The sequence below is a fragment of the Dipodomys merriami genome, unplaced genomic scaffold (genome assembly GCF_024711535.1).
Source record: "Dipodomys merriami isolate MVZ:Mamm:240054 unplaced genomic scaffold, mDipMer1.0.p SCAF_4, whole genome shotgun sequence".
NCBI lineage: Eukaryota > Metazoa > Chordata > Mammalia > Rodentia > Heteromyidae > Dipodomys > Dipodomys merriami.
In genome coordinates this window covers 57,485,133-57,507,149 of record NW_027205603.1, presented here as the reverse complement: position 1 = coordinate 57,507,149, position 22,017 = coordinate 57,485,133, and the positions used below count along the sequence as shown (strand labels likewise).

General features: G+C 39.3%; 1 protein-coding gene and 1 long non-coding RNA gene across 3 annotated transcripts in view; one reads left to right on the top strand and one right to left on the bottom strand.

Annotated features, from left to right (window-relative positions):
- Nucleotides 1-22,017, top strand: part of Pip4p2 (phosphatidylinositol-4,5-bisphosphate 4-phosphatase 2) — a 58,066-nt gene that overhangs the window by 790 nt on the left and 35,259 nt on the right. For both annotated transcript variants that reach the window (XM_069991037.1, XM_069991036.1), the window contains exon 2: nt 22,011-22,017. This exon is cut by the window's right edge and continues 142 nt beyond it. In XM_069991037.1, the coding sequence (XP_069847138.1) occupies nt 22,011-22,017 (7 nt within the window). The remainder of the gene's footprint in view (nt 1-22,010) is intronic.
- LOC138805847 (uncharacterized) overlaps nt 6,191-22,017 on the bottom strand; it is a 52,503-nt gene continuing 36,676 nt past the window's right edge. The window contains exons 2-3 of the long non-coding RNA XR_011365651.1: nt 21,310-21,350; nt 6,191-6,629 (exon numbers count right to left, since the gene is read on the bottom strand). This is a non-coding gene — a long non-coding RNA (uncharacterized lncRNA). The remainder of the gene's footprint in view (nt 6,630-21,309; nt 21,351-22,017) is intronic.

Sequence of the window (22,017 nt, the reverse complement as noted above, 5' to 3'; positions counted from 1 at the left end):
AATAGGTCTGAAATTCCTGTCCCTCGGTATTACTCCTACTTGTGAAGAGTGTGTGTTGGCCTTAGTTGCAAACGAGGAGGAAGAACCTTAGTTCTGGCAGGAGGGAGGATGGGATACACACATATATGATACACATACATGTATATGTGTATGCATATCTGGGTGAAATTGAAATTAACTGCCAAAAGTAATCCAAATTAATACTGAATATGTTTCGATTTATTTTTTTCTTCATTGTATAAAATATTAAAAGATTTGATTGGAGTCTAGAGAAAGAACTATGCAAAGATCTGTCTTTGTTCTAAGCCTTCTGGATGGTTGCTGTAGTAGACATAGGTGGAGTCAAGAGTTAGAAAGATTGGAAATCAAGGCTTGAAAAATCATTTGCAAATGGTGCTTAAGTGCCTCTTTCTTCCTCTCTCTCTCTCTCTCTCTCTCTCTCTCACCACTGAATGTGAGTGAACTTAAAAGAGAACCAAACAACTCCAAAAGGCAAAAGTTAATGCTGTTGATAAATGCAAGCCAGTTGTGTGTCTTGAAACACAATTTTTTTTTTTAAAAAGCTCCAATCTGTGAAAATGGAGCCTCTGAAAAGCTGGTAAAACTTGCCTAAGAGTTAAAATTTCCATTTAACACATTATAGTGTAAAAGTTGATAATCTAGATCTTAATCCAACACTTAACAAGAAGACAAAGGAAAAATGTTTAGCTCTGAATAATGCAGTGTGATCAATGACTTGAGAAGTAAGGTACAAAATCGAAGAGAAACTCACCCACAGAAAAACTCACAAGTCATATTTTGTTGGTCAGTATTCATTGTACAGGATACCAGGCAAGGAATTTCTTTTAGTAGGACTATTTGGTATTAAAATTATTACTCATTAACTCTATAATGAATGTTTCAACTTTATTAATTCAATCTTTTTTTGGGGGGGGTGGGGCTTGAACTTTGGGCCTGGGAAGTCCCTGAGCTCTTCAGCTCAAGGGAGCAACTCTTTTACCATTTAAGCCACAGTGCCACTTCCTGTTTTCCAGTGGCTAATTGGAGATAAGAGTCTTACAACTTTCCTGCCTGGACTGACTTTGAACCATGATCCTCAGATCTTAGCCGCCTGAGTAGCTAGGATTACAGGCATGAGCCACTGGCTCCCAGCATATTAATTCAATCTTTTAATGTAAAATATTACAATTTATTAAGAGACTGAATTTGGATTCAGGTTAGATTTAGAATCTATTTTTATGTCCTATGAATGGATGCATTAATTTTTAGAGTTTTTGTATATTTACTGAACTGGAGGCTTACTTATTGACAAAAATGACATTCATACTCATGTACTTGTGTGTAGACTTCTTTATTATTTTCCATAGATTTCTTTGAACTGAGCAGACTCCTCAAACTACATAATATGTATGGGTTCCTGATCAGCCACTGAGAAAAAAGTAATTTTATTCTAGAAAACTTATTATCATATTACAATACAAAGTTTAAACTTAGAGCTCCCAGCCTTCTTTTTCAAAATTAATTTTTCTTGCTTTTTGCCTGTGTCAGCCTGGACAGAGAGCTAGGATGCCAGGCACACAACCTCACCCGGTTTTTTATTGCTTAAGATGGTGTCTCACAAAGTTTTTGCCTGGGATGGCCTTAGGCCACACAATTTCCCTTTTTATCCCTCTGAGTAGTGAGGATTGCAGGTGTTAGCCACTGTTACTAGTTTTGAGAAAACATTTAGAAACCCTCCAAAATAGAGTGAATAATGTACAAAAAGCTCATAAAGATAAATGAAAAAATAGTAATTTTATTCACGTTGACAAAATGTATTCTTGATTAAAAATAAGCATATTCATAAATATTAAGACTAGATAGAATTCTTGAAGCCTATCATATTCACTCATCCAGTAATTTATTGGGATCACAATGTAGACCCCAATAAATTACTGGATGAATGAATGTAGAGACTGTCCAAGCTGATGCCTCAGTAGAGGTTATGTTGTAGTGAGGAGAAGGGATAAGTAAACACATGAAGACTGGAACAGATTCCCAGAAAATTTCTGTCACTAGACTAGATGTAATTGGTGCAAACAATTCAGGTTCGTAGTTGGAATTCAAATACCAAAAATAGAATGAATTTTTGGATAATAAATCCTATGATACTATTTATAATTACTCAAACTTTTCTTTAACAAAAATAGAGGAAGAGCCATTTACTAGTGAATGTATCTTCTCCAATGCAATCCTTTTTTTTTTTTTTGCTGGTCCTGGAACTTGAAATTCAGGGCCTGGCCACTGTCCCTGCGCCTCTTTGGGCTCAAGACTAGTGCTCTACCACCTGAGCCACAGTGCTGCTTCCAGCTTTTTCTGAGCAGCTTATTGGAGATAAGAGTCTCGTCCTGCTTTTCTGCCCAGGTTGGCTTCAAACCGCAGTTCTTAGATCTCAGCTTCCTGAGTAGCTAGGGATTACAGGTGTGAGTCACTAGCACTGGGCTCAATATAATCTTTTGTTCTTTGTGTTAACCTTCAAGATGATTTTTTCCATTTTGGGATGACAATTGTGATATGTTGACTTCTAGGCAATGTATTTTAAGGTAGTGAGAGCAGGTAGCATTATGTATGGAGTTTTAGTCAAAGAAGAATTAGGTATGGTCTGTATAGAAGCATCTAAGTAGATGTTTCTAGTAGTCTCCACTATCAGTAATGGTTTCCTGTGTAATGGAGGAAGTCACTTCTTTCTTGATTCACTCTTCGATTTGGTTCACTTACCACTTTTTATTTTAGGCATAGAAATTAAAATAAAAGTTAGTTTTAGGCTTATTTGTAAAGTGATTGGAAAAAATACCACAAAACTTCCATAATTGGTATATAGTAATTATTTTCTTTAGATATCTGCTAATGTTGTAGGCAAGATATAGCAAAGGAGTATGGTCTTTACATTTTTTCAGATTGGCTGGGTGAAAAATGCTTTATATATGGGGTTGTCTAAATGTCTAGTATACAGTGAACTTTATGCTTCACTGTAATTCATAAAGGAGAAGATATTTTGTTATACAGAGATTGATTTTCTTAATTTCTTTCATCTAGCAAATATATATTGGCTAACCAGAAATCGACAAGGTTCTCCTTTCAGCATGCTGCAGGATCTTGAGATACAAGTTGCATAATCACCCAGAGAAATGAAAAATGCAGTGGGGATGAGGATCTTTTGGAGAACATGTCTAATCCTTGAAGGTTATATATTACATAACTTAACCTGGCAAGGGGAGACAGGGAAGGCTTTCATAATGCTTGACAGAGAGCTGAAAGCTGAACAGGAGCTAAGGCTACTGTATGACATTCAAAGTAAAGAAAGTGGTGTGAATATGAGCAAACAAGAACAAGTATGGCAAGAACAAGGTTCTGAAGGAAATCTATGGTAGCTAAGAATGAAGAAGCTGTAGGGGATGTGATATACAAAAGGATTGAAGAGATAGGTGTGGTTGATACTCCCCACTACACACTCTCTTTTTCCAAATAACTGTTTTCAGACATTCAAGCTGCTTTAGAGTTTCTCCTTTTGAATCTGGACTAAACTTGTCACTTGATTTTTAACATCTAGATCAAGTTAGGTAATATACTGAATAACTTTTGAGGCAAAATCAGAAGTTTTATAGTTTTTTTGGGGGGGGGTTCTTGTAAAGTACACTCTGAAAAAAGTACTTGTTGTAAGAAGTGGAGTATCCTAAGCCTGCCATACTTGGAATAACTGGACATTAGCCGTGAAAAAGAATACATGAAGAGAAAGGTATACGACCTATCCTCATATATGTGAATGAAGATGCCATATTGGATATCCAGCTTGACTGAGCCTGCAGATGATCTCAGTTCTAGCCAACTTATTACTGCAACTATGCGAGAGACTGGGTAACAGCTTGTCTGCTGAGGCTGAACAACTCATGGAATCCTCAGTACTAATATTACATTGTTATTTTTAAGCCACTGATATTTTAGGTGATTTGTTCTGAACCCACCAAAAAATATGAATTCATTGATCCAGGGCATTGTGGGTAATGTTAAGGAATTTTGCTTTAAACAGAGTGATACCTGGATTAAATTTTTATTCTTAGATCAGTGTAAAGAGTAGAGAATGAGTTAAAAGGCTAGAGTCAAGGATGATAAATGACTTCGTGGGTGTTGTAATGATTCTGGCTTTGGTGAAATATGATGGTAACATGGTCTCAGGTGATAATAGAGATGGAATGCTGAGGGATGTTGTGGAGGAGGTAGATTGAACAGTTTGTTGAGGGTGAATGGTATGTAGAAGTGAGAGGCAGGTAACAAGGATATCTTCTAGAATTCTGCTCTTACAACTCTAATGTGGTTACACATCAGGAGGTGAGTGCATTTCAGGGAATACAGATCATAAACTTAGTTTTAGATGTGAGATATTTCATGTATTTTCAAGTATCCAAAAAAATGACCATTTGATCTACAGTGTTAAACTATGAAGTGAAGCCTGATGCATTATTTGCATATTAGTAATAGCGCAATACATAGATGTTGAGGCCCTGCCACTGTGCTGCAGGATATGTAGAAATGGAACATGTGTGCTAAGATAGTGATTTAAGCCTTCAGGCTGGTAGCTTCCAGATCTGAGAGGCGTTAAACTATTGTCATTTTCTTTGTGTATCACAGAGGGATAAAGCTTGGAATGTTCTATATATGAGATCACGTGGGAAAAAATAGTAATTAGACAGCCTACATAAATCTTTGAAAAACTCATGGATAATGACTAGAGAAGATGAGTTCTGCCTGTAAGCATGGTAGGATCATAATCAAGAAACAGGACTGTCATCAAAGAGAAGAAAATTCTTCAGTAAAGCTTAACATGTAGCCAGGTGCTGGTGGCTAATACTTGTAACCCTAGCTACTCAGGAGGCTGAGATTGGAGGATTGCGAACAAAGCCAGCCCCAGCAGAAAAGACTGTGAGATTAATATCTCTAACAAGCTATTCAGAAAAAGCCATAAGTCGCACTGTGGCTCAAGTGGTAGAGTGCTAGCCTTGAGTACAAAAAGTCTCTGAGTATTGCCGAGCCCTGAGCTTGAGCCCCAAGACTGACCCAAACAAACAACAAAAAACACCAAAAAAACGTGTCAAACATACCTAAGGCTGCAAGGAAGAACAAAAAAATAATGACCACAAACAAAAAGGCTTTGGAACATTAGTGTTCTTGGTAGTAATTGTTTATATTTGTGTATATTTATTGAAGAATTACTCATTTTCATCTAATATATCTATTATAATCATAAAATTATTTTGAAGCTTTTTAGCATCAGTAAAAAATGATTATTTTGAAACACACTATTTCTCTGAAGCATAAAAATGTGTTTTAGGAGCATTGCCATTATCTTTTCCTGATTGATAGATCAATCTAAAATTATTTTAGGAATGGTTTTACATGACTAATAAACAAAATGGACTCAATTGGAGACATAAGCTATTTAATATATATGCTTGAGTTTTCTTATAAATGCTACTTCACATAGAGGTATGTTCTTAGTCTTATTTCTTTTTCTGTCTTTCTGTTTTTTTTGTAGTGGCCATATTTGAGCTTGCACTCAAGGTCTTGCACTCTTGCTTGGCTTTTGCACTCCAGGCTAATGCTATACCACTTGAACCATGCCTGTAGTCCAACTTTTTTGCTAGCTGATTGGAGATAGAAGCTCTTAGATTTGTCTCCATGGGCTGGCTGTGATCCTCAAATCTTGGTAGCTAGAGATTTGAGGCTGGACCCACTGGCACTCAGCTTTTAGTGACTCTCTTAATGTCTTCATAATTGAGATTCTGCCTCAGTTTAAAGTAGAAGTGAACTCTTAGTTGTCTTATGATATTCTTTTATAATAGATATTGAAATTACAATCCTTAATATGTTTTTGCAGTCTTACGTTTCTGAATCTCCTTGCATTCTTGAAGAATTTAATATTGGCTCTGGATTAGTAAGGAATGATGCAGACATAGGGACCCTACCAACACATATGCAATCCACAGTGGGGATTTGGGAAGGAAATATTTCCATATGTTTATATATATATGTCATTTATAGATCATACAAAAGTATCTCATACAGGCAGATGGCCACCTAGGAGAATGACATATCTATTTCATTATGTACCAAAGATTTTCCAGGTCTTTTACCGAACATGGCTGGACATTCCTCATCCCTAGAATTCTTACTTTATTTGCCAAAGATTCAGAGACAATTAGAAGCCAAGTTCCTTCATTGAGAAAGAAAGAACATATTTGAGAGCAGTTTCCTAAAGTTCCTTCAAGGCTCCAGTAAGGCACATCTGCTGTGGTTCGACCAAGCAGTCTTGCTGAATATAAGAAGCTTGGTTTTGTGTTAACCTAAATGCTATTGCTCCATTTAAGGTTTCTTTTTCTCAAACTTTTTCTTAAATCAAAAGTTGTTTCATTGAGGCTTGATCCTCATGAAGAATAAAGACCAAGCATTGCTGACGTTTATCTACATCCAACTTTCCAGAATGACAAGCTCATTTCCAGTTAGAATTCTTTCCCATTGTTCTATAGGCATCAGGTTCCAGTATTCCTTTATTCTGTTTGATAGTGTTCACATTTCCTTCTGGCTCTATCTAGCATCTGTAAAACATTAATGAAATTAAGAACTGTTTCATTCATTTCAACTACATGAGTACCTATTATACTATGCCAGATATTAGGGTGCTTACCATCCAGTGAGACTTACATATAGTAAGCCTTGTGATTTTTTTTTGCCAGTCATGGGGCCTGAACTCAAGGCCTGGGCGCTGTCCCTCAGCTCTTCAGCTCAAGACTAGTGTTCTACCACTGAAGCCATGGCGCCACTTCCAGCTTTTTCTGCTTATGTGGTGCTGAGGAATCAAACCCAGGGCCTCATGCATGCAAGGCAAGCACTGTACCGCTGAGCCACCTTCCCAGCCCCAAGCCTTGTGATTTCTGAGTGAGGAAAATATAGCGGGCTCTAAGGACATACAGAACTGTCCAGATAGGGAGTGTTTCAGATAGAGTATTCTGGAAAGAAATTTCAAAGATAATTAATGAGAAACCTAAAAAATGAGTCAGAATCAACCGTTCAAAGATCTAGGGAAAGTAAGAGTGTCCTAGAAAATGGGAACCGCACATCAAACACTTGCTGTTTTCAAAGCAGTGGGTCAGTGGTCAGGTTAGGGAATGGGTATTAGAAGAAACGTGGTAGAAGAAATGAGAGATGTAGAGTAGGAAGCTTGTTAGGCCATTATCAGGAGATGGGATTTTGAACATAATAAGGAGCATTGGGGGATTCTGAGTAAAGGAGAGACCTGAAATGCTTTACTCTTTAAGAACATATTTGTGGCCAAGCACCAGTAGCCCATGCCTACAATTCTAGCTGAGGATTGTGGTTCAAAGTCAGCAGGAAAGTCTGTTAGGTGCTTATATCCAATTAACTACCAAAAATCCAGAAGTGGAGCTGTGCTGACAGCATTGCACAAAAATGCTTAGGGACATCACCCAGGCCTTGAATTCAGGCCTCAGGATTGGCGCATGTGCGTGTACAGAGAGATTGAGAGAGGAGAGAGAGAGAGAGAGAGACAGACAGACAGACAGACAGACAGACAGACAGAGACAGAGAGACGGAGACAGAGACAGAGAGAGAAAAGCTCACCTTTGTGATTAGTATATGGAGAATAGATAGTGGTGGGGAGGCAGGGAAACAAGAAAGGACTGATAAGATATGACACCAATCAGGAAGCTATTGAGGATGGAATAGACAAGTAATATGGGTCTGAATAAAGGTAGCTATGTATTTTAAACATAAAGCATCATGTTGATGGCTTGAGTAAGTAGAAAGGAAGAAAGCATAACTTTCCCAACATGGGTTGTTCTTTTATTTTATATATGAGATAGACAAAGAGGAAGACTAGTTGACCTGTGAGTAGGAAGCACAGGGCAGTGGAAATCAGTGCTCTGTTTTAGGCTTGTTGAGTCTGGCAAACCTTTAGGCATTGTTCAAATGGAGTTATCAATAAGCAGTTGGGTATACAGATTGGTAGCCTGAGGATACACTGGAAATAGAGAATCAATATCTCACAACTAAATATCTCACAATTAAATGCGTGGTAACATTTCCCTGTGGTTCTCTACCTCTCATTTAATTCCTAGGACCATGAGACTCTTTTCAGCCATGTCAAACTTTTAGGATAGGACATTCTGTTAAAAAAAAAATTTGTAAGATTTACCATAAGAGTACAGATGTTAGCCAGATGGGCACAGATGTTGGAGAGGAGAGTGAGCAACATGAGTGTTCATAAGTATCTTGGAGGCAATAAGCAACTGTTTGGGAAGTGATCCAAATGGGAACCCTAATCCTTCTATTTTGGGGGAAAACAGAGAATTCTGGATAGGCTTTCAGCTCAGCTGTTTTTTATTTCAGTTTTAGAACGATAAACCAAGAATGGCATCCTCTTAATAGCCCCTAAAAGAGGATACAGTCTTCCTAGTTTTCTGTTCCTTGGAGAGGCCTTCTGTGCTTTTTTGGTGGGGGAGGAGTGCTAGCGAGTTTTATGTTGCTTTACTGCTTTCTTAGATTTTTTTTCTTCCGTTTAGTTGCTGTTGTAAACGGAGATGTTTTGTTTTAATTTGCTTTTGTTTTATTTTCTTGAGAAAACATGAAAAAGAGGTGAAATTTATGGCTCCTGGATTTCAGGCAATATTTTAAAGCATTTTGTAACTAAATTTATGTTTTTGAGCACTATTATGGCATTCAAAATTTTTGGGTTCTTAAAATCATTAAGAAATTTGAGCATACCTTTTTTTAACCTTACGTGGAATGTTGAGCCATGTTCATGTATTACTAATAAAAAGTCAATATAGTAGGAGCAATATACTGCATTTCAGCCACCTTATGCTATTGATCCTTATACAGTTTATCTTTAATGCCACAAATAGGAGTATGTCAAAAATGCCCATATTATACCATTTTCTTCACATTTTTGTCCAGGTCTTTGGAGTTGTACCTATTTATTACATTTTGTTATGCTTGATTTGGTCTGTTCCTCCAGTCTGCTGAGATCTTAATAGGCAGATTGATATTTCCATTTAAAAACAAACATTTTACCAACCACATACTTATTGCATATTAGTATCATTTACTAGCCATTTCTATTATTTCAAGATTGAGATTAACTTTTTATTTCCTCAAGACTATTCTTGGATTTTTAAATTCTAGGCTAATTTTTTTTTGCCATAGAAGCAATAATTTTTCTACAGTACAAGTGAACATCTCTCAGGTGGTACTAGTGGCTCACATCTGTAATCTCAGCAACTTGGGAAGCTGAGAACTGGAGGACTGTAGTTCAAAGATAATGTGAGCAGAAAATTTGAGACTGCTTCTCAGCTCATAGTGGGGTACACTGGTGTACACCTGTCATCCTAAAATACATGAGGAGTTGAGATTGGGAGGATAATAATACCAAGTCATCCTGAGCAGAAAAGTTTGCAGGACACCATTTCTATAGAATGAAGCTGGATATGATGGTACAAGCTAGTGATTTAAGGAACATCTAGAATTAAAAGTATAGGCTGATGGCAATTCAGGCACACTTCTAGGTTAGACTAAGACTCTATCCTAAAATCTAAGAGTAATTGAGATGTGGCTCTGCAGTATAATTGTAAGAGGCCCCGGATTCCAACTTTAGTGCTGCCAGAATAGAAAAAATGATCATCTCTGCATTTTCTTGAAACATGTGCTTTGGGTTTACTTATTTTTTTTTTAAATAAGGATCTTACTATATAGCCTGGGCTTACGTTGAATTTACCCATCTGTAGCACAGGCTGACCTTAAAACCATGATTCTCTTACCTACCTCCCAAGTGCTGACATTACAGTGTATGCTACAACTCATACTTGAAACACTTTCATTCGTTATAGTAGTAGTACTGTAAGCTAAGAATAGATACTATAAAGTAAAAACACACAAACTAAGAATAGAGTTATGTAAATAAGTAGTGTGATTTCATGTGTCAATGGCCAGAAAAATTTTCTGGCATTTTCCTGCAAATGAAACAAAACACAAAATATATGGTAAAATATATAATTTACAAACCATAAATACTTGCAAGTACTGTACCAATAAGCTACATCTCCAGCCCTTTTCAATTTTTTCACACTGGCACTAATGTTTGCCATTTCACAAGGGATGTGGTATTGTTTTTAGTATAAGTTCCACTTGGTCCTTCCTCTTAGGCCAAAGAACAAAGTTTGAAGTCTCACTGGCAAGTATTTGCCAGAACTCTATTTGCAAGACCTGGGGATCCACAGATCGCTTGGAACCACAATGAATAGATCCAATCTAAGACTTTCCATCTATCACCTGACAGCCATTTTGAGTCCATTTGAAATTAGTACTATTAAATATCCAAGTAGTTTCTTTTCCCCAGTCTACTTCATAGTTTCAGAATTTGCAGAGGATCTGAGTAAGAAGACATGGTAAGACAATATTGCTGAATCCTTCAAGAGTTCTGGTCACCTGTTCAAAAAAGAGGCTCTCATTCTATGGATCTGCTTTCATTGAGAACTTGTCAAAAGACTGTGACTCTATTGTGGTTACACTCAAGTGAGGGTTTTGGTTATAATACCTAGAGGTTTTCTGCCATCTCTACCAAATAACATTTTTGCAGATTACCCCCATTCCTTGGAATCCTAGATTAATTTCAATTGGCCACTAAAAAAAAGGTCTTCCAAGGTAAAAATATTTGAATCTACTACTTCCCCAAATAATAAATACACCCACTTTGTGTTTGGTGCCTGAATGCTACTAGAGTTACTACAGAATGTAAAATTCCCCATTGAAATCAGGCACATCATCTTAGGGAGTCTCAAGCCATCACAGTAGCATGCTTATGTTCTTCTAACTTAGGTGTTCATGAATGCCTTAGAGAAGGGAGGATACACTCAGGGCCTTCTAAGGGGATATATTGAGGAAAGGGGGGGGGGTGGAGGCTTTATATGATAAATCCACTTCAACCCCTTATGTCTTACATTGCTGCTTCAGAATCATGCTAGGGACATTCCATCATCATAACTTCAATAAATGCTAAGACCAAAGTTTATTGATTGAAAAGTCAACTTGTTAGAGCCCTTTCTAGCTTTAACACAAGCAATGAATCCATAAAATGATACTCCATTCATCACTATCTTCTTTGGTTTATCAGCCTTAGACCTACTTACACATATTACTAAGTTTCTCAAAATCTTGCAAGTCTCTTTATGTGTGAACTGGTTCTTTGTCAGATTTCATACTTATTCTTCTGGAACATGTTGGAATTGGGTCAGCAAGAAGGTTTGGTAGTGGATCTCAAGGAAAATTGCCACTTCCTTACAGTGCAACTGTCTCAGGTGGAGGCAGAGTTTTCCAGCAAGAGAAGGCAGGCCCCTGCCGAGGGAAAACTCATTTCTACCTGGAAAAGAGTCTTAGAGTGGCTCCAGAATCTCACCTCTGTGAGGATAAGTTCATTACAAGTTCTCTGCAATCCATGTCCTGATTTTTCAGTGAGTTATATCGTAATTTTATAATCTACACAATTAAATTTTTTTTTGATTTCTTGCAGTATCATCCCTTTATTTTTCCCTCAAGGCTAGCTAACACTCTACCATCATCCCTTTGTTAATTATAAATTTATGGTAATATCACGCTATGATAGTTCTCTGGCTCTGTATGACTTGAGCTGAGAAATGGAAGACCCGAGCCTCATATTCTCTTTAATGGTCCAGTGCATTCATAGGAATCTATCATTCATGGTCCATGAAGTGATTATTACTGCCATGATGAGCAAGTGAGACACTACAAACATCATACTTAAGTACAAAGAATAATCTGATTCATCAGATGGTACCATATGCATTGATTCTTACCATCTTATTGCCCTCCAGTGAAGAGCTCAACATGTGAGTTCAGGCATCCTCTCCTCCATTTCATCCTTTTATTTGCTTTGATCATTATTACGAGTTTCTGTATCAGGCAGAACCTGGGCAGAACAACACACACCACACACACACACACACACACACACCCACCAAAAAAACCCCATAGTAGAACTTAATATAAAGAATGGTTAACTAAGTTAGCATATCAAGTTATCTAGGCAACTAATATGACTAACATATTCAAGATGTAGCAGAAAGCAGCTACTACTGCTAGGCTGAAGAATAAAGGGAAAATATTTGAGTCATTAAAACTTGGCCATGCAGAGAAAGGGTCCTGCAGTGATGAAACACAACCTTGGAGAGGGTTAATATCTCTGAACTCTAGAGGAAGATCTTGTACATTTGAGGAAGGAGCACTAGCTAGCCGGCACTGGGCTTTCTCTTAGTATGGCATACAGTGAAATTGGTTCTGACAAATGAAAACTGCTAACTGGATCTGGTGTTGCTATGGAAAAGAAATGCTATTGCCAGCATGAAGTAGTAGTATTCCTGGAGTGAATCAGCAAATAGATTGGAAGCTTATAAGAAGCAAGTAGAAGAAGCAAGTGCATTTTAACTTCTCCAGCCTTGCAGGCTTCCTCTATCACCTTTCTCTTAATAGAGAACTCACTGCTAGCTGGCAAGGCTAAAGCAAGGTTTGCAGTGTTCCAGCTCCAACATCACATGTTGAATAGAGAAGGGGGATTAGGAGGTGTGGGTCAGCACCTAAAATCACTAGCACATTTATATTCTAGTCTGACTTTTGGCCAGATAGAACCCGCTGAGTGTCTTGGTTCTGGGAGAACCTGAGTTGAAGTAGCATTTCTTTGCTTTTAGAGAAGGAATTTGAAAGTTGGAAATGGCCTTTCTTTTCTCTGCCTTGAGCTAGGCTGGGGAGATTTGGCATTAGAAGCAACCCACCCATGGTAGCCAAGCTTGCTTTGTGCTTAGCCTACATTTTCTCAAAGATGCTAAAGCAAAGTGAATCCCTGCAATAGAAATCAGAGGAGAAAGAAGCCAGGCTTTCCTCCTCCTATAATAGAATCCTAAAATATCTTTCAATTTAATCTGATACAATTTTTCAGTTTTGACAAAGGCTTTTGGGGCTGTGTCAGGGCCTGTAGGACTGAATATAAAGAGTGTGCAAGTGAAGTAATTGAATTAAACTGGCAATTATTGCCATTGGAGAGACATAAAGGAGTAACAGATGATTAGGGCCAGAGCAACCCAGGAAGACTGATTTCAGTCTTCACAATCTGGAGGATGTATCTGGGAAGAAGTGAAGTATGGATTAATATACCAGGATGAATTAGCAAGATAGAGGGGCTATCTGACAGATAAATTACTGTTGAGGTTTTGTGATGGGAAAATGCAAACTAATTTTGTGGATTTACAGAGTAATAATGGCTTCTTCTAAGTGGTGCAAAACACCATTGTTTGCCTTTTGATCCATTTGCTTTCATTCTGTCTCTTATGTATCTCAAGATTTTTTATGAAGTTTCTATTACCATGAAATGATTTTTTTGTACTTTGTTCAGTTATTTTCTATGACACTTGTGTCTTCTCAATCCTCTTTAGTCCAGATTTAATTTTGTAGAACTATTTTTGGGGCCTTGAGCTCTTTCTTGGTTTTCTTGCTCAAGACTGGCACTCTATCTCTTGAGCCACACCTCTATCCAGGACTTCTCAGGGTCAGATTTTTGGCTGTTTTTACAGAATCACTTCATTTGTTTTTGGATTGAACCTATTGCCCTATACTTGCTAGACAAGCATTCTACCACTTAATCCACACCCTCATGTGTGTTTTTTGGAGGGAGGGATTTTTGCTTTTGATTTTTTTTTTGTCTTTTGAGATATGGTCTTACTGACTTTACCCAGACTGACCTCAAGCTCATTTCTTTTCACCTCTGCCTCTGTAGTAGCTAAGGTTCTAAGTGTGAATTTACCACTCCTGAGAATTTATTAGTCTTTATATCTTTCCCCAGTACTAATTCATTACTTATTGAGAGTTCTGTTACTTTGCAAAGGCGGAGTTTGACCCTGTTGAGTTTGGTTATACTGAGTTTCTATATAAGCCTTCAAAAGTTAGAACTTCTGGGTGCTAGCTTTCATTTCTAAAAAGTAAGGAAATTAGACTATAAGATATCTATAAGATGCTTTGATATCTAATGTGCAATTTTGGAGAGTTAGCGTGGGTTTTGTAGAGTTAAATACTACTAGCCTAGCAAATGTTACCCACATTGAGGAAAAAGTTTTCCTGAATTTCATACAAAAAATGGCTATTTTTTTGGGGGGGGGGGAAGGTCCAATCGTGGGGCCTGAACTCTGGGCCTGGGTGCTGTTCCTCAGCTCTTCAGCTCAAGGCTAGCGCTCTACCACTGAGCTACAGGGCCTCTTCTGGTTTTCTGGTGGTTTATTGGAAGTAGGAGTCTCATGGACTTTTCCTGCCTGGGCTGGCTTTGAACTGCAATCCTCAGATCTCAGCCTCCTGAGTAGATAGGATTACAGGCGTGAGCCACCGCCCAGCTGTTGAATATTTTTTGTTTTTGTTTTTGTTGGTCGTGGTCCTCGAACTCTGGGCTTGGGCGCTGTCCCTGCACTTTTCAGCTCAAGGTGAGTGCTCTACTGCTTGAGCCACAGTGCCACTTCCAGTTTTCTAGTGGTTTATTAGAGATTAGAGATTCACAGACTTTCCTGCACGGGTTGGCTTTGAACCATGATCCTCAGATCTCAGCCTCCTGAGTAGATAAGGATTACAGGCGTGAGCCACTGGTGCCTGGCTGTTGAATGTTTTAATTTTTAATTATTGTTGGTTTACTGACTGGAACAAATCTCTAAAATTTTAAAGTTCCTTACATATAATCTGAGCTATAGGTAAAGATTTGTTTGGGGTAAATCTGAGAGACAGGGAATAGAAGTACAAGAAACATGTCTAAATTATCTTAGGTCTGGACTAATGTGAAATGAAGGGCCTAGAAGCATTGTTTGGTGGAGCAATTAGGCTACAGCATCTGTCATTCTATTGATCTCTGGGATTGATTCAAACCTTGGATTGATCGCAGTGGTTACTGCCCTTGGCCTACCTCATCTCTCTTAGTGCAAGATTGGGAGAGAGTATTCTTCTAGTGGAGAAATCGTTTTTCTAGGTAGGTTCTCTTCACCCCATCAACCCCTCCTCTAAAAGAAGATTGGCAGTTATGTGCTTACTGTTTTTGTTCTTTCAGGTACTTCTGTATCTGATATATTTCAGTGATTCACTAATTCAGCCATTCAATAAGTATTTAGTAATCACCTGTCAGAGATCAGGCATAAGTACCAGTGAATGCTTTAAGATCAAGCCAGATAGGCCATTAGCCTCTTGGAGCTCATAATCCCTACTAATCCCTACTAGTCTGCCCCCTTCCATTCCAAAACTCTAGTAAGAGTAGATTTGAACACGTTTCTATCATTGGAAGCTTTTCTTGTTCCACAATTGATAACTGTGTAGTACAACTCTTAGAGGAAAAATTCATGGAGTTTATAAGCTTCTATGGCACGTCAACTGATTCTTTTTTTTTTTTTTTTTGTAAAGGTGATGTACAGAGGGGTCACAGATACATAAGTAAGGAAATGAATACAATCCTTGTCAAACCGTTCCTCTCTCTGGTTTTCTCCTGCTTCCCTCCCCCTTTTTGTCTCACCATTTCTATGATTCATCTTCCCATCCCCAAACTAACTAAACTTAATCTGTAAGACAAAGAGTGCTGACATAACAAAGTGACAATGGTGTAAACCAAAGGAAAAATATGAAAAAAGAAATAACTGCAAACAGTACACTAAAAATCTTTTTGTTTCCATATCTTGGAGTTCATTTAGATTAGCATCATTTTATATGGTCATATATATATATATATATATATATATAGCTATTGAGCTATTGTGGTTCTCTGATAGAACTATTTTAGACATATACTAATTATTACAAATGAGGGGAACCATGGAGCCTATGTTTCTTTGGGTCTGGCTTACTTAGTATGATTTTTTTTTCCAAGTCTTTCCATTTCCTTATGAATGGGACACATAGAATTCCATTGTGCATTTTCTTGATCCATTCATCTAGTGATGGGTTGGTTCCATATCTTAGCTATGGTAAATAGTTCTGCAATGAACATCATTGTGCTGGTAGCCTTAGTATGGCCTTGTTTGCAGTCATTTGGGTAAATGCCCAGGAGTGGGATTGCTGGGTCATAGGGGAGCTCTATGTTTAGCCCTTAGAAGAACCTCCATACTGTTCAACCACTCCAGAGTGGTTGAACATTTCCATCAACAGTGTAATAGCATTCTCTTTTGGCCACTTCCCTGCCAGCCAGTTTTCTTGATAATGGCCATCCTGAGGTGAGGTGGAATCTTAATGTAGTTTTGATTTACATTTCTTTTATGGCCAGGGATGTTGAAAATTTCTTCATATGTCTATTAGTCATTATTTCCTCTTCAGAGAAGTCTCTCTTTAAGTCTCTAGCCCACTTATTAATGGGGTGGTTGTTTCTTTGAGGATTTGTTTTTTGGGGGTTTGATTATATGTTTTAGGTATGAGGCCGTTGTCTATTGTATAGCTAGTGAAGATCTACTCCCAATCTGTGGGCTTTTTATTAATCTTGCTATGTCCTTTGCCATGCAGAAGCTCTGCAGTTTCATGCAATCCCATAAGCTCACCTATTGATGGTTTTTAGGAGGTCTTTTAAAGAAAACTTTTGCTCATTAGATGATTCAGAGCTCTTCATATAGTTGAATGATGTGACCACCACACTCCTTACCTTCTGCATTTTTTTTTTTTTTTGCCAGTCTTGGAGCTTGAACTCTTGGGCTGGGCACTGTCTCTGAAATTCTTTTTGCTCAAGACTAGCACTCTACCACTTGAGCCACAGCGCTACTTCTGGCCTTTTCTGGTTATGTGGTGCTGAGGAATCAAACCGAGGGCTTCATGCGTGCTAGGCAAGCACACTGCCACTAAACCACATTCTTAGCCCATCCTTTGCATTTTTTAAATGAAATTTTCTTTCTCTCTTTTTTTCTTTTTGTTGGGTGTGAGGTTTGAACTCAGGACCTGGGCACTGTCCCTGAGCTCTTTTAGCTCAAGGCGAGCATTTTACCACTTTGAGCCACAAATCCACTCCAGTTTTCTAGTGGTTAATCAGAAATAAGACTTTCATAGATTTACCTGCCCAAGCTGGCTTTGAACCGTGATCCTTAGAGCCTAGGATTTCCTGACAGCTAGGGTTACAAGCATGAGCCACCAGCACCTGGCCTTTAAGTTTCTTTTCTATCATTGTGTTTAAATCAAAGATCTTGGATTAGGTGATAACTGTTTCATGTTACTCTATAATTCAAAGGAAAGGCAAGAGAGGGAATCAACTTTTATTAATAATTCTTCACTGGCAGTTATTACAAAAATAAGGCAAGCATTCTTGAATTTCTAGATAATATTCCCCGAGAATATTCTCTTTTTTTTGCTTTAATTTTTTTTTTTTATTGTGAAAATACTGTACAGAGGGGTTACAATTACATGGGCAAGATAATGAGTACATTTCTTATCATGCATTGTAGCCTCCTCCTTTGTTTCCCCTTCCCCTCCCCCTGCCCCCCCCACTCAATCCTCCCCACTCCCCCTCCCCCCCCACCAAAGTTATAAAGTTCGTTTTCGACATAATGACTTGTACATCTCATTGTTGAAATGGGTCCACCTGTATCCCTATTTAAACGATTTGTTTTTCCCCTTCCCCTCCACAAATTATACCAACATCAAATACAGTGAAAGCAGGGGTTATACTGTGGGGGAGGGACATACAAAGCAACAAAGAAATAATCTTATAAATGTGTTAGAAACAATTGCATGAAAGAAAAAAAAAACATTTGAATACATATCTTAGGGTTCATTTCCCTAACATCACCTTATCTGACCTTTTCTGCTTGACTCAGACATATACTAGATATTGCAAATAAGGGAAACCACGGGACCTATGTTTCTTTGGGCCCGGCTTACTTCACTTAATATAATTTTTTCCAAGTCTTTCCATTTCCTAACAAATGGGGCAATGTCATTCTTTCTGATGGAAGCATAGAATTCCATTGTATATATATACCACATTTTCTTGATCCCCCAGAATATTATCTTTATTAAGATTTAATAAGGCAATTTGAAGAATACAATGATTTAAGTGTATTCTTGATTCATTGTTCTTTAACCTGCTTTGTCCTCTTGATTAATATATTCCAGGTCATTGTAGATGAACCTTATATTCTTTCCAAGAGTTAAAGCTATTTTCATCACTTAAGACATTCAATGTTTGTAAGTGCTCTGGAATAAGAGTTCCAGAAATGGAAGCATATTGTCATTTCAAAAGGGTCTCTTTCAGAGCCCTGGCTGAAGCAGAAATTTGGCTTATGAATCATTTGATTTGTTCGGTTTTGGTTTTTGCCAGTCCTGGGGCTTGAACGCAGGGTCTGGGCACTGTCCCTGAGCTTTCTTTTGCTCAAGGCTAGCACTCTGCCACTTGAACAACAGTTTCTTCTGTTTACGTGGTACTGAGGAATCAGACCCAGGGCTTCATGCATGCTAGCCAAGGACTCTACCACTAAGCCATATTCCCAGCCCTGAATCATTTGAGTAACTAACATTTGTTGCTAATCCTTCACAGTCTGAAAAATAACCCATGTGATATTTCCCAAGGAAACTTGGGATTTTAATTTTTCCATATCTGTCATTTTTTGGTCCAGTTGGTGTATTCTGTCTTCTGTATCTGACACTCTACATTCCATTTCGTTCACTCTGTTAACTGTGGCTTCCATTGTGGTTTGCATGGAGGAAATGGACTCTTTTATGGATTTGACATTGGTTCTCAAAGTACTGATCTCACTTATTAATGAGGTATGTACTGCTTCTATTTTGGCATTTATCTGACTTTTTACTGAGGTGTGTGCTGCCTCTATTTTTGCATGCATCTCCTGTTTGATATCCTGTATCTCTTTTGATAGTTCATCCTTGTGCTCTTTCAATTTCTGGTCTATTTCTCACTTTATTTCTTGAGTCATTACCTCCAGCATCCCTTGGATGCAACTTTTGTCTTCCATTCCTGCTTTGCTCCCACTGGAGCTCTCCCCTGCGTGGCTGCTAGTTATTGGGGATAGCTTGCTATCCTGGGTGTTGATAAACCTTGTAATTTTTCTCTGTGATTTTCGCATGGGGGTTCAGGATTATGGGAGACTAATCTGAATTTTGTTTTGGTGTGTCTGTCTTTGCTTGGTTGCTGTTTCTGTATTGGTAGAGAGAGTCTGTGCCTGATCTGGGTTCTGTTTGGGGCCTACCTCCAGCTGCTGGTCTGACCTACATAGGATTCTTGGCTCTCTGCTGTAGATCACTGGCAATTCCTGCCTTTGGAAGGGTGAGCAGCCTAGACTGCTCCTGTTTGCTCCTATGGGTGCTCTTGGCAAGATCCGATGTTCTGGATGCACTCTTCCAGATGCTGGAGTCTGCTATGGGCTCCTGATGTTTTTTTGTTTGTTTGTTTTTTTTGGCCGGTTGTGGGCTTGAACTCTGGGTTTGGGTGCTGTCACTCAGCTCTTCAGCTCAAGGCTGGCACCCTACCATTTGAGCCACAGCACCACTTCTGGCCCTTTCTGCTTATGTGGTGCTGAGGAATCAGATCCAGCGCCTCATGCACCCAAGACTAGCACTCTACTGCTGAATCACCTTACCAGCCTGAGCTCCTGCCTACTATTAGGTGCTGGCGGCCTGTGTTGTCCAATTCCCAGCCTAGAGTATATGGGTCAGGTTTTGGTGGGGTTTGGGCTTCTCTTGTCCTGAGCCCCAGGTCTTTTGTTGTCACAGACGTGCTTCCCAGGGGGTGCAATTCCCTGTTTTTCTCCCCTCTGCTGAGGCATATGCTTAGCTTTTAACTTCAGTTGGGAGGAGTTGGTTGTGTCGTTCAGGCTCTGAATCCCCAGGCCTGGTTCCGGCCCCCTGCCTGGGACATGCCGGTTGGGCCTGTGCTGCTGTGTATACCACCTAGGTTATGCAGCCTGGGGTACACAATTCAAATTTCTTCTACTGTTGGTAGTCTTGACCCAGGGGTGCTATTCCTAGCTTGGGCCTTTAAGCTCCCTTCCAGGGGCCCTCTTGCTCTAGCCTGGCTAGCCAGCAACGTGTGCTCCACGGGCTGGTGAAACTCTCGAACAGTTCCCAGTTTTAGTGGGTCCTGTGGTCTGGGTGTTGGGGTAGGGAGTCTGGCTCAGGGTCTGGGGATTCCCTCCAGCTCTGGTATCCCTTGAGGGATACACTGTCCCCTTTGGGGTACTTACCCTGGAGCTGGTTGTTTCTGTGTGATGTAGACCATCAGTTGCTGTTGCAATCCGAGCTCAGTTGGGGTGGTTGTGGGCTGGGCGGTGGTGGCTCTGTGTGATTCTCTTCTGTCTCTGCCTCTGTCCAAGCTGTTGGGTCCACAGCGTCCACGCCAGGGGCGAGGGGTGGGGGCTGGGCCTCCGTACAGGTTCAGAGCGCTGGGGTTTGTCTCTGCTTGCTCTCTCCGGATCAGCACTAGTTCCTTGCAGGTCTTATGCTCTGGTGTTCTGTGGGCGTCCCATGTAGCTCTGGGGCTCCCATCGTGGGGCCGAGTTCTGGGCTTGGGGGTTTCTCCATTTATCGCAATCGGCGGGTCTGACACTGGTACCTCAGGCGGCTTCTGCCAGGTTATCTGCAGATAGCCCCCTGTGTCTCTGGGACCCTCCGGGCCGGCTGGTGGCGGCTTGGCGTGCTGCCAGTGCTGGGCAGCTTTGGCGGGATGGAGCCTCTCTGCTCGGATGGAGAGTGAGGGGTGGGGGTGGGATCTTTGTGGAGACTCCCGGCTGGTAGGTTTCTCTGTTTGTGGTGATCAGTGGGTCTGATACTTGTGCTCTTTACTTGTGCTTCAATGCTGAGTAGGGTGTGGCTTTCTAAATATCCTAGCATATTACCTCTCATCAGAGGGCTTTCTGTGCCTGTCATTGAGAAAGCTGTGGGAAAGGACCAGGCAGTCCCCTTCAGAAGTCCCATTCTAGAGGAGTAGTAGTGTCACAGGATTATTCTCTGATTTCTTTAATAGACATACATTTCTCTTAATAGATCAAATTTGATTCTGAAAGTAGGCCTTGACTTTTGCCCACTCAGTCAAAATTAGACCTTTCAAAAAAAAAAAAAAGGAAAAAAATCCCACAAAATGTGTATGTATGTCTTTGAGGTATGGGAATTTTCAGATATTTATGAGAGAAGGGTGAACAATATGGCTACTCTTGTCATTATATCCATCAATTACCAGCATTTGCTACTCACCTTTTTACTTCTTTTTTTTATGGTGATGGTTGTGGTGATTCCTGCAGAATGTAAAGCCAAACATCACAAATTTCAGCCATAAATATTTGACAAGTCACTAAGTAGATTTTTAATGGCTTGTGGATATTTGAAAATAAAATAAAATTTATTTTTGTGTTGATATTAACATGGTTTCTGTCTTTGTTCCTCTCTAGTAATAGGCCAAGTTTTCCTATGCTCATTTCATCTTTCCTTGACTATGTCCAAAACTTTATTCTTGTGTTAGCTAGAGTGATTTTACTAGACCACTATTGAGAGAAAGCATGAAACTACCCAATTTATGCATATATGTAATTTTAAAGCTTCACTTTGTGGACCATTTCCATTTCTGACTAAAGATTGTCAAATTACCAGCAAGAGATTTTTAGTTTGTGCCTGAGCCACCACTCTTACAACAGGTCAGATGGATTGATACAAGGGGATATTTTCACAATAGATTAGCAAAAGGAAACTGTGTCATTGAAGACCTAAACCAACATGACTTGTATCTCATCAGAGTTAAGGACTATTTTGCTTAGCAGCATGTTCCATGTGTGTATATGCTCAGAAACTAGAGTAAGTTGGGTAGCTCTAAACACATAAATATGGTAGTAATTTTCCATAGATTCTACTTTCTTCTAATACTTTGAAGCTCAGGGACTATGATGGGTTGTATCTTTCAGCGGAACT